General features: G+C 36.7%; 1 protein-coding gene across 1 annotated transcript in view; it reads left to right on the top strand.

The window, feature by feature from the left end:
* The window catches only part of CRPPA (CDP-L-ribitol pyrophosphorylase A), a 206,593-nt gene that overhangs the window by 73,568 nt on the left and 119,642 nt on the right, over positions 1 to 13,383 (top strand). Inside the window, exon 6 of the mRNA XM_037163912.2 lies at positions 232 to 329. Coding sequence (XP_037019807.2) covers positions 232 to 329 — 98 coding nt within the window. The remainder of the gene's footprint in view (positions 1 to 231; positions 330 to 13,383) is intronic.

Below are 13,383 nucleotides of genomic sequence, written 5' to 3'. Positions count from 1 at the left end.
AGTTAGCTACCCACAAACTGTAAAATAGATGGATTCATTGTCTTGGGGGTTAAGAGAGTCAAGGACATCGCGCGTGTAGTCCAAGTCAGTCCAGTTGGCCCAAAGCTGAAACCTTCCTATTCTTGTTCAATAACTATGAACAGTAGGTAAGCATTAGTTTCAGTGTCCTAGGGCTTTGTTCAATATTGTGTTTGGAACTTAACTTCTTTAAAAATTTTTTTTTTATCTCAGAAAGAATTTCACAACAGATTTGCGTAGTTATGGATACCAAAGAAGATGAAGAACATGTTGGCCATCATCTTGAAGAAATGCTAAAAAATGAATTGAATGTAAGTATTCAAGTATCGAGTTTAATGATATTGAAGAGGTGAACATATGTCCTTTGTTCTTCCCCTTATTTGGTGAGCTGATCCACTTCCTAATCGAACTCACATCTAATATCAGGGCTAAGGAAATGGAAGAAGTGGCAATGTGTGAGGAGGCCCATAGGAATTTGCAACTTTTACCAGTAAGGACTTCCATTGTAGATTTTTATGATAACAGTGTGTTTGAAATGTTTTGTTTACCAAATGGATTTTATTGTTTTAATTTCCCTATTCTCATTGAAATGTATCACCACCAATCAGAGCTTATGATAAACATGCGATGACTTTTTGACAATATATGCAATAAAATTGTACTTAAAAGCAGAAAGAAAAAGTTCATTTTATTTAGCTAATTTTATCATAATGGCAGGAAAGAGGACAGGCTTTTTTATCAGACTGCCTGTGCCCAGATGTCAGCTTCATTGCCTAATTTCCTTATCTTAAGTTGAAAATGTTAATAACATCTACATGGTAAATTTGGTGGAATTGCTGAATAAAATAAATATACTTAAACTGCTCAGAAATGTCTCTGGCTTGCAGCGAGTTTTCAATGAATTCAAACTGTGATAATTCAACTTTCAAGGATGAGTCAAGGCTGACATCTGACAATACTAAGTAGTAGATAGTAGTAGTTCCTGAACTTCAGTCCTGTATTAGATACATGAACTGTTAGTAATGTAGATTCCTGGAATATGTAAATTTAATGAACCATAGTCTGGGATTAGTTCTGGAATCTAAGTTTTTATGAAGTTCCCTCAGGTGATTTGATGGCAGACAATCCAAATTCTACCCAAATTCTACCCGTAGCATTTATAGCAACAACCCAAGGCTGAAAAGAAGATAATGACCATCTTAGCTGTCTCTTAGGCATAAAGGTTGTATTTCAGTCTCCTGTGTTGCTTTTATCCAGTGGCTTTCTGGGCATTTCCCCTCCGTTGCTGCGATTTTAGCACCTGTTCTCTACTTTCTTTGTTGAGTCTGCCTGTTAAGAATCTGTGACTAAGTTCTGTGCCCCGATTTCCCTGCTGTACTTGCAGAGTATCTGTCAGTAACTTGCCCCTGCCTGGCCCACTGAAGCACCCTTTTCTCTCAAAAATGGTCCTTTACTCTTGAAAAATCTCATTCATCCTCTATCCAATCAATATCAAAACTGGTAAGATGGGGCCCTGAAAATATATTATTCGCCCTCCGCTATCAACCAACCCAAAATTTAGAGAGCTGGGTTTTTCTATAACTCAAGCACCTAGCTGGTGGATTTGTATGACTAATTCCTTTATTGGTCTTTCTAGTATTAGATCCTGCAAAGAGCCCTTTGGTTACAATGATTATAATATTCACTTTTTTTTTTACTGCTTCTCCTGTCTGTGTTTAATGACAAAATGACATGGGACTTAGGGATGCACTGGCCTTCTCTGATCCATCCATCCATCACTCTGGCCTCTCAGGCCCTTGTCCTTCTCATCCCAGGACCTTTATTTTCACTGCACTTCATCTGTTCCCCATTGGGCCCCGCCTGGATTTTGTCATTATCTTCATTGTATTGAAAAATAAATACTAAGTCTTTTCGCAACTTCTAACCATCATATTTTGTTATTTCTTATCTTTTACTAAATTACTCCTATGGCACATATTTCAAATTTATAGGAGACCCCAGACTCCTCATCTTTTTTCTTTCTTTCAGCTACATTTTGTTTTATCCTGTTCCTTAACTAGCTTAAATGCATGATCCATCGGAATCTTCAGTGGATCATGGGTTTTATTTCATCTTTTTAAAACTCACCCAGTGACATTTTTCATTGCTTTTAGAGAGAGAGGAAGGAAGAAAGAGCAACGTCAATGTGAGAAAGAAACTTCGATCAGTTGCCTCCTGCAGGCACCCGGACCAGGGATTGGTTGCACCTGGACTGGGGACTGAACCCTCAACCTTTTAGTTACAGGTTGGTGCTCCAACCAATTGAGCCACACTGACCACAGTGGATCATGGATCTTTTACTGATATCTTCAATTCTCTTGTCTTTAGAATGCACCCGCTTAGTAATTTCCCATCCATGTATTAGTCAGAACTTTTCAGTTCTTTAAGCTTTCACTTAATCTTAATACTGTTGGGGAAAATTATACAATGCAGATTGTTCTTTAGTGGGCACTGACTGTTTTAAAGCGACCATGATTCCATAGTCAGCTGCCCATGCTCCTGTTACTATTTTAAACCTCTTTGAATGCTAACCCAGAGACTGTTAACCTCAGTACTCTTGGCATCAGGGTTAGATGGTTCTCTGTAGCGAGACCCTGTCCTGTGCTTAGTACACTGTTTCAGAACACCCCTGCTCTGCCCACTGGATACCGGTATCACTCCCACCCCCAAGCTGTAGCAACCAAAAATGTTTACAGATGTTGCTAAGTGTTGCCTGGATAGGGGCAAAGTAATCCTGCAGTTAGGAACTACTGGTGTAACCCTTCCATCTTGACCTTCATTCCTAGATACGGCCTTGCCCTCTACTTTGGAGCAGAAGTACACCCTTCCCCGTGGGGACACCCCTATCTTCCCGGCGCCAGATCTCTAAAGAATCTTTCATCTGTTGCCATCCGCTTAGGAAGACTGTTTTCTCTCCTGAGCTCTGGCTCCCCTCCCCTCTCTACCTCACTCTTATCAACATTACAACATATTCCAGTTCCTCCAATTAATTAAAGCAAACAAACAAATCATTTTCTCTTCACCCAAGGTTACCCTGCAGCCAAACTTCTTCAGAATAACTTTCCTTTTTCTCCCCCCATCCTTTGTGATCTGACTTCTGCCTTAACCTTTTATAGGAACTGCTTTCAGGGAGGTCCTTAGTGGCCTCCCTATGTACAATCCATGAGACATTGATCTGTCTTTACCCTGATTTATTTCAGGACTTGACTCTCTTGTCTAATACTTTTAGAAAAAAAATCTCATTCTGTGGCTTTTGTAATATCTTATTTTTCTGATCCTTCTTTTGTGTTTTGGGCTTTCTTTTCTCAGTTTCTTTTACAGGATTCTGTTCCTAATTTTTAGGTTTCTTTACATAGTTGAATGGGGATTTTCCCCCCCTAGAAAAACCATGCTAATGGCTTCACATATCTTTTATTTGCTGAAGAAAAATAATTACATTTATTATGGTTTTCTTTCTCCCTCCCTCTTGATGACTAAATTGATATTAATATTGCTATAAAATACTATTGTCTTGTCCTGGCTGGTGTGGCTCAGTGGATTGAGTGCTGGCCTGGGAACCAAAGGGTTGGTGGTTCAATTCCCAGTCAGGGCATATGCCTGGTTTGCTGGTCAGGTCCCCAGTAGGGGGTGCTCCAGAGACAACCACATATTGATGTTTCTCTCCCTCCCTTCCCCTCTCTAAATATAAATAAATAAAATCTTTAAAAATACTTTTATCTTTTATTTATTAACCTTAATATTTTGGCTATTGTCTAATGGTTCTCTATTCCGGGCTACATTGATATTAGTTTCTTCTTTTTTCTACCTTCCCTCTTTCAGTATCTAATTTGAATTGATATTTTTAAATGCAATTAATAAATGTTAAGATGATACTGTCCCATTTATATGTAATTATATACTAAAGTCTCTCTCAAAACCATGATTTATTCTTTGGTCCATATGAAAAGATATAATTAATGCCCACTATGGAGGCTTACGTTGATATCTTGCAAACCCTTTTGGTTCTTTGAAATTAATCTTCTGATAGAGTTTCCTGGAAGCTTTCCTGGGTACAGTATTCCCAAGTTCTTTCATATGAATACAATTTTTCTGTGGCTGAAAATTCTACATTTTTATTTTGGTTTGATAAAAAAATCCTTGCTTCAACAAATTCTCCATGAGCATCTTAAATATACCTCTCCATTGTCTTTATCATAAAGCGTTTTTAAGAAGTGTAATAAAATCCGATTTTCTTTGTCTGATAAATGACTTGGTCTCTTTGTCTCAATGCCAAGGAATTTTTTTTATTTGAAGTCCAATATTTTTACCAGAACTTACTCATTCTTGGCCATTTTAGGTTCATATTCTTATTTATACAGCATGCTTTTAAAGTGGTATAATTTTACATATTTCATGTCATTAAGCTTTTTATGACATGACTATTTCTAATATTTTCTTTTTTATTGTTTAGCTTTCATTTTCAAAGATTCCTATTACATAAAGGTTATATGCTCTTTGTCCATCTTTATAACTGTTATTTTATCTTGGATTTTTTAAAATGTCTTTTTGATTTTAAACTTTTCAAACTCTCAGTCTTATATTTTTCTTTAGGCATTATCCATTGTTTATATTCAATTTTGTATCCTTCCTAATTTACTCTTTATTTTTGAAACATTATTTATTTAGTTCTCTTGTTTTAATCAATTTCTGAAGTATTCCGCTTCTGACTTTTATAGTTCTATAGTTTTCTTAGATTCTTTTACCTTCGTATTAAATGTTGGGTTACCGTTTTCATTTATTATGTCAATACATCTTTCTGATGTGCGTGTATTGCCTGTAGGGACATTATTTTTCCCTTTACTCTTATTTTTAGTGTTATTTTTTATCTTCACCCAAGGATATAATCATTGCTTTTTAGAGAGAGACAGAAACATCCATGTGAGAGAGAAACATCGATTGGTTTTCTCCCATATGGCCCCCGACCAGGGACCAAACTCACAACCGAGATGTGTGCCCCGACCAGGGATCAAAGCTGCAACCAGGGGTGTGCCTGATGAGAGATCGAACTGGCAACCTTTTGATGTAGGGGACCATGTTCCAACCAACTTAGCCATCTGGCCAAGGCTATATTATTTCTTTCATATTAAATATATTTGAGATTTTTTAAGATCCTCTCCTGGTCCTAAAAGTAAGAGAATTTTTATCAATTTTTAGGAGGAAGGGGTAGGTCATAATAATTTTTCCATCTTACCAGCATAATGCTTCTTACTCAGTTGTTTTCAGGAAAAGGGGGAAGAGAGGGCCATGCTCATTCTGAGCTTCTGCCCCCACTGCCCTTCTCCTTTACCTGCTGCATCATCTCTTTCTTCACTCCTGGTGCCCTTCTCTTTGTCAGTCTGTTCTTCACAGGCTGCTGCTTTGATATGAAGGTACTTCACTTTATTAGATCTGAATGCTCGTTGGGCCCAGACCCCTAGATATCCCAATAGAGTGGGAACATTTACAATGTGGTTCCTTTGCTTTCAGCTCTGAATTAAAGCCTCCAAATACCTTTCCTTGATTCTTCTATTTCCAGAATAGCCCACTGAGCTATGCAGAGAGTAGCTGATGATGATTTGTGTTTTGGGTTTTTTTTCTTTTTCAGCTTCTCCTCCCCCTCCTTTCTCATGTACAGTTTCTTAAACTGTGTGGACCTTTTTAATTCCTGGCAGTTAATTTCTAGCAAATGTTCATTTGGTGGGAGATGTTATCTGTAGATTTTTGAAGTCCTTTGTGCACCATTTTTATGGAGGAACCTGCAAAGATTTTAAAACTAAAAACTGTATTTCCAAAATCTTCCCCTTTATTCTGTATGTATGCTGTGCTTAGCATTTCTAGTTTTTAAGCACTTCAATTTCTGTGTTTGTTAATTTTAAATATTTAATTTATCTATGACCACAGATAACAACTTCGAAGTTTTTAAAAATTAGGCTTGACTTGAACTCAGGGATTTTATTTGTATAATAAACAAAGCCAAGAATATAAATGTTTAAAAAAAGGAAATACTACTGCTTCTCAAGTACCTCTTAATTGTAATGCGAGCCTTTAAGGAGGTAGATTAGATTTTTTGAGCTAGGAGATACTGTAGAACTTGTGAAAATGAATGTTGTGTGTCCTCTTAGCTTAATCAGTGAATCTTGGTTGACCTTGGAAGGAAATACTCATTTCTTCTAAGTCTATCCTGTCTTCTAGATTTGCCTAAAAAATTTTAAAACATATGGACTTAAACAGAATGTTTTCTCTCACTCAAGAGCTCTGACAATTATGGAATACCTTCTATGTGCCAGAGACAGTGCTACACACCTTAATCCTGCAGAATTACTTATGATTTCCCCCTTCATTTTGCAAAAAGAAAAGGGGAATTCTTGTGGCTTAATGATTTTCCTAAGATCACATAACTAATGAATGTAGGTGCTAGTTGATTCGTTATAATTTGTGCTACTTAATATTCTCCTATGCAAAGGCGGAATAAAAGAAATAAAACAGAATTTTTTCCTTGATCTTATACCTAAGGCCAGAAACAGGTTCTCTTAGGAGAGAAAAGATCTAATTTTATATAATTTTTCTCTCCCCTTTTAAGGACAACTTTATCTTCTGGCATTTTCAGCCCATAACTTCCAAACATCTAGTGCCATGCATTTGAACATTTTTACCTCCCAGAGCTTTTGTCTCACTTTGAAAAGAAATATAAAAAGGATGAAGTCACCTCTATTGAAATCCAGGCACCTGCAGGGGAGGCCAGTGTGGGCGTGGAGCTGCAGCACACAATGGGAGGATTGTTTCACTGGCACGAAAAGAAAAAACTGTTTCCCATTGAAACTAAAGGAAGAGGTTGGGTATGCTTTGCTTGGTTTTGAGATATCCCTTAGAGGTGCACTGACTGAACCCTAATGTAATGGTACACAACAAATAAGTGGAAGAGGTTGTTTAAAAAGTAAAATAAGAAACTAACTGGGTATGGTGCAGCCCTCCACTCTTCCTGTGCATGCACATTTCTTAAATATCATATTCATACTTGAGTTTCAAGGCATTGTTATCAGGCTTGTCATATTCATTCTTTGAGTTCTTAGGGAGTTCGAAGTATTTCACAGAACCTTCCAACATTGCAGATAGAGGTCTCCAGAGATACATCACAGAGAGACTGCTTTTGGTTTTTCCTAACACTTGACAAATTTTGAAGAATAATTTATACTATATACTGTGCTGAAAGTAGTAAGGAATTTTTAAGTAGGAAGATGAGATCAGTTTTTTAAATTAGTTTCATAATTCACTAATTGATTTCCCAAATAATAAGTGCTTATCAGTGTGTAGTCATTGGATACTGGGAGTTGAACGAAGCAAGTATGGTTCTCTGTCCTCAGGGATCATGCTGTTTGTTAACTTGGGGATAAAACAGTAAAGTACAAAAATGTGTTTAATTACATATGGTGGTAACTATTCCGAGGAAAAAGTAAACTGTGCTGATGCCAGAAAGACCTGGAAATGATTTAAATTGGGAGTGGAGGGGAGTGAGATAAAATCTTTTGGTAGGTGCATCATTTAGTTAAGTCTAAAAGGGTAATCAGGAATTAGCTACTGAAAGAGAAATGCAGATGGCAGACTGTGTGAAAGGCACATAAGGACCTTTGTCTGCGGTGGCTTAAATAGGACTTCCATGATTGGAAACACCTGCTCGGAATGGACGGCAACGGGTGGAAGGCCAGGAGAGAGATGGGCACGGGCTGCGAAGCAGCCTTGCAGTCTGCATTGAGCTTATTAAGGCTACTACCACCATCGTCATTACCACTGCTATGCTTGTATTTGGTGCTAAGAGCAACATGAAGTGATAGAAAACTTTAGCTGAAAGTGATGTGATCCAATTTACTTCTATGAAAAGATTATGCTGGCTGCTGCTCCTTAAAAGTACAATTGTATGGAAAACATGTAGTATCTAAATGCTTTCAGATATCCTATTACCCCCCAACACACATTACTTCAACCCCATTTTCGTTCCTATAACAAAATAAATGAGTGCTGACTTATATTTTGGACAAACAGGGACTCTAGGCTCTTTTCATGTATTTTGCTTATCCATTCCTTCCTGTTTCCTGGAGCACATCATTTAATTATTGTTTTGTGTAACCGCAGATGACAAGCAGGATATGCCTGAAGATCATTTGTTTTCCTGGGTGTAAGGCATGCCTTGGTTTTGTTGAGGTTGTCTGTGGTGCCTAGTTTATTTTTCCTAATGCCCTCAAGATTGTGTCCAGGGTATGGATCTCTGCCTTTCCTTATAGACCTGACTGAATTTGGCGCATGACATATTTATCAAACAAAACATCAAAAGTAGCAAATGAAAAAAGGCAGAAATAAAAGAAACAGAACAAATTAAAGCTTTCCAGCATTGTAAGACTCATTCAAAATAGGGTTATTGTGTGCTTATTTTTACACATATTATAACATAATAATTTAGAGGTATAGTTTTTTTTTATTTTTTGAAGAAGAACACTGCAAAGCAGTGTAATAACAGTAAAATAACGCTGTAAACACTGCCATCAGGGCTTTGACTTTGAACAACTCCAACAGCATTAACTCAGCCAGAGCACACGGTTTTGGTGTGTGCACAAGACTACAGAAACTGGCTGAAGACCATCCAATTAACTCCCTTCGGTTTATTTGGGATGTCAGCCAGGTTTCCTGATCAGTTTTCCAGAGGTGAAAAGAAGGTTCAAAATTCTTGGACCACCTAGTTGCTTGGGATGGTATCAATTATGTTCATGCTGTATTTAATAAAATTAAGAGTTTATAATTCTAATAATGTTGTCATGATTTTACAATGCGATTATTAACGAGGGAGTAAGGAAAATTCTCCTTAAGTGGTACTTTCTCTATTTTTTCTTTATATACCTAACATATCTTCACCTTTTATATCTGTCTATATCTTTGAGAAAGGACCTACTGAAATATTACTCTTCCTAAAGGAGCCAGATGGTTAATTTGGGGAAACGATATTATACATCTTTGTCCGCTTAGGAATGAGGTCAGCTGTTATGCTGAGTTAAAAATAAACAAATAAACCAAAAGAATAGCTGACATCTAGCTTTGGACATGTATTTCTAAAAATCAGGTCTTCTAAATCAGGAAATTGATTTTATACACATGGTAAGTGTAGAAGGAAAATTCTTGTAAAAAACTTGAAAAAATTCCTTTTGATGAATATGCATATACTAGTTTTCTTATGCTATTTTAATTGAGGTATATAAAGTTAAAGCTTATTCACTATTATTTTATTTTATTGATTTTTTTACAAATATAGCAAAGTAGTTTTAAAATATTATTTTATACTTATTAGTTAATATATTTCCTCTAAAAATTGAGTTCAATGATGTATTTCATTTCCACTATTTGCACACAGTATAATTCTATAACACTAAAAACTGGATTATCCTACTGTCCTGGTGGCTTTAGCTAAATAGTGCACTCCAGCATTGCACTTGATTGAATGTTGTCTCTACTTCTCAGTTTTATATTTTATTTAAGTCTTTAATATTCCTCTTTTCATGAGGTTGTCCCTATTTTCTAGTTCTCGGACTTCCTAAACTACTCGCCCACAGTGGCGCGTTTCTGCACATCCTGCTTTCTGTTGTTATTTTTATTGTTATTATGCATTACATCTCTTTCACTTGCTTTTATCACTGATCCCTTGCACAGTGCTGATCCCTCCCACATATGATGGGGAGCCAGTGAATAGTTGTGGTTAATGGTGATCGGATGACAAATAAGAAAGCTTCTGGAGTACCGCTCCGCCTGGGCAGCAGCCAAATATGTTTCAGGAGATAAAGAGGCAGCCGCTGGGCGTCCATCAATCATGTGAACAGTTGAGAAGCTTAGAATACAAAGTGCACCCATGAAGTTCTAATTGACTTCCCAACCAGAAGAAAACTGTTTTCACAAAAGGAGGGAAGAGAGGGGGAAATAGCAGATGTTGCAGAGATTAGCTGAACTGCAGGAAGCCACAGTGATGAGTCGGTGGCCAGCAGCCTTCGTCATGGAAGGAGAGACAGACACTGGGGAGAAAGGAGCTGTGCAGGGAGTGTTGTTGCAGAGGGGTGAGGAGCTAGGCCCATGGACAACAAGGTTTATTCTTTAGAATCTGCAATGAGATTCTGTATTAAGATATGAATCTACCATGCTACATTGTTAAGAAATGTACTACTTAAAAAAATATCCTGAGGTATACACAGGCTCACATTCTTCTAAAATAAGTCACAGGATTATGTTTATTTTTGCTTCAAATATTATTTACTCTTACCATTTAAAATACTCTTATCTATAGGCTAAATGATATGTATTTAATAGGTTACTAATATGTAACTGGTAATAGACAGTTGTATGAAATAGAAATTTTATTTTAAATGTGAATATAGCAATTATATATTTCTCACTTGGGAGAAATGTGTATTAATGAAAAACATTTGCCTACTATGTAGCGTTTGAAGAATGATAGTGGTAGTATTTGGATTATGTGTGTATTGGGGTGATGTTAAATATCCTTTCAAGGTTAATCTAGTGTGTAGTTTCTTTGTGATTTCACGTGGAGGAACTCTTCACTAAGTTACTCATATGTGTTTATAACTCATTTTAGTTTTCCTATTTATTTCCTAATTTAAAGTTAGAGACAGTGTGAAAACTAGATAGCTGATCTGTTTTTAATATATACCTCATCTAGCCATTTTGAACACTTGTCACATTTGTGGTATAATATCATTTAAAAATTACATCAAAACACTTGTCTGATAAAATACAGTGTTAGTATTTCCCATGTAAAAAGAATTACTGTCCTGAAGCCTTAAAGTTGCTAGAATATTACCGTTTTTTTGTGTCAGTTATTGGTTCATGAATAAGTGCCAAACACCAAACAGTAGAATTCTCCATGTCACCCTGAATTTTGTGATAGCTATGCTGTTGATACTTGATATAGTTAACTTTTTGCACCAGAGGCTGCCCTGGGCATGCATTATAGAATATTTAATAGCATCCCTGTCTTCTCTGCCCACTAGGCCCCCAGTAGTACTTCCCAGCCCACTGTAAAAACTCAGTGCTCCCTGACATTGCTCAGTGACCCCTAAGGACAAAGTTGCCCACAGCTATGCACTGCTGCTCTGACCTGTTTCATTCCATGCACACTCAATTTTACGGTGGCTTGGGGTTAAAGTTATATAAGCCATGTTTGTAATTTAAAATGAATACATAGCTAACTGTAATAAATGATATTGTTTTATAGACTTTAAATCATCTATAAAACTGATTGGAAACAATATTAATGATTAGTTTCAAATTAATATTTTGATTAGAATATAATTGTACATACTGTGTTAGGAAAATAGGCTCTCATTATACTACTGTGTATACATCTGGGGAGTGCCTGTATTATTTAGAAAAAGTCAAAATTTTATAAACATAAATTAGATTATGCTATAAACTTGGCAAGAGTGTGGGGGGGAAACAGCGAAGCAATGAATTTTTCAACTTAGTCACTTATGTTTGCCATAGTGATAGATTTAATAAAGATACAGGTCATCTATTTTAGGGGCTACATAAGGCAATAGCTATGGCAGAGTCCAGGTGGAACTCACCTTCTGATTGCTGCATGGAAGCTCACTCCTTAGGACCTGCATCTATTGCAAATGAAGGAGTTCTTTCTATAGTAAGGTGCGTTCAAATGGTCTAACCCCTTGCTGCCTCAGAGTGTGGTCCATGGGACACTTATAACAACATCAGCTTGTTATAAATTCACATCCTTAGACTCCACACCACATCTGATGGTCTCAAAATTTGAGACCACTGAGACTTAATAAGATTCCTAGAGATTCTTATGCATATTGAAATTGGAGAAACACGAGTAGAATCTTAATTTTCTCTTCTCAGTGTGATGTAAGTTCCACGACCACTGAAACTTTGTCTGGTTTGTTGCCATAGTTTCAATACACAATTAAGTGTCTGGCTCAGAGCCCTCGATAAATATTTATTGGTTGAATGAAAGAAACGAATCCATCAGTGGATAAGATACTCTACTCTTCGTAATTTTTTTGTTAAATTAAGACAAAATTTGTTTATGTCACCTTGCCAAGTCTCAGCTTGCAAATATTTTATGCATTACTAAGAACCAAAAAGAGGTTTATTGCTACATATATATTTTCAACATTTCATCCTGTTATTTATAGAATTAAAAAACAGATAATTTTTATAAAATATGCCTGCCAAACATGGTCTATATGAGCAAACCCTCAGTCACTTTTCACTTATTACAATATTGTCCATTAGTAATATGTAGTACAGTATTCTGTAATAAAACTCAATGGGAAAAAAAAACTTGAGCAGATGTACATTTAGTAGTTGTTTTTTGATTACACATTACCTAGCTTTGGATGAATGATCTGCATGATAAAATGGGAACTTTGAGGTTTTTTTTGTGATAGTACTCTGGTTTGTTAGCATTAAGCCTTTTGTTTTCCATTCTGCAATCCTGTAGTTTTGCATCAGAACAGTACTTGGCCTTCGAAGGGACTTTTAACAGTGGAGAGGGCCGCACCAAGGGAGCAATACCACAGTGATCACTCTTGTGACCACTACCAGGTGCTCGATGTGTACGGAATGCAGTGGTTCAGAGCACTTGACTCTTTTCCAGGATCAAATCTGAATGTCCAGGAGGACTTTCTTAGGTTCATTAGGTTCATTCTTCCCTCTCCAGGACCCAGAAAAATGATCTGAGTTACAGGAGTGTGTATGGAAGCAGTTAAGCTTTGTAGTACCCAGATGGCTTTCTCCAGATGAGGTGTGTCTCTTCAGCCAACTCTGGGACCTGTGGTAGCGCTCTGCTCTAAGTAAAGGTCTTGTGACTCCCATGACGAGGTAGTAGTCACCTGGAGGACATTGACACCCAGTCAATGGTCTGAAGTTCATTGAGACCCAGTGGACTTCAGAGGTTAAGTATGTGGACCTGAGGTTCCAGTAGACCTTCATCTGAGTACTATGCCTTATTGGCTCTATGATCTCGAACAGATTATTTAAAGTTCAGTGTCTCAGCGTTTTTATCTGTAACATGCTATGGTGCTAAATACTTTAAACATGCAACATTATTTGCATAGATTTGCTATGTAGCTTCAGTAAGATAATTGTCAGAATCTGTGTGAAATACTTTAATAAACAAATGGTAAAGCCATCAATAAAAGCAAGGTATAAAATGTGAAGGTATCATATGTCAATGTGTTAAAATGTTCTCTGGAGGTAAAAATCAATGAACATGAGTAGACTAATAATAGCAAACAT

The sequence above is a fragment of the Artibeus jamaicensis genome, unplaced genomic scaffold, assembly GCF_021234435.1.
Source record: "Artibeus jamaicensis isolate MK-2021 breed Jamaican fruit bat unplaced genomic scaffold, CSHL_Jam_final contig_923, whole genome shotgun sequence".
Taxonomy (NCBI): Eukaryota; Metazoa; Chordata; class Mammalia; order Chiroptera; family Phyllostomidae; genus Artibeus; species Artibeus jamaicensis.
The sequence above is the reverse complement of the archived record's forward strand: the minus strand, read 5'-3'. Positions and strand labels throughout refer to the sequence as shown.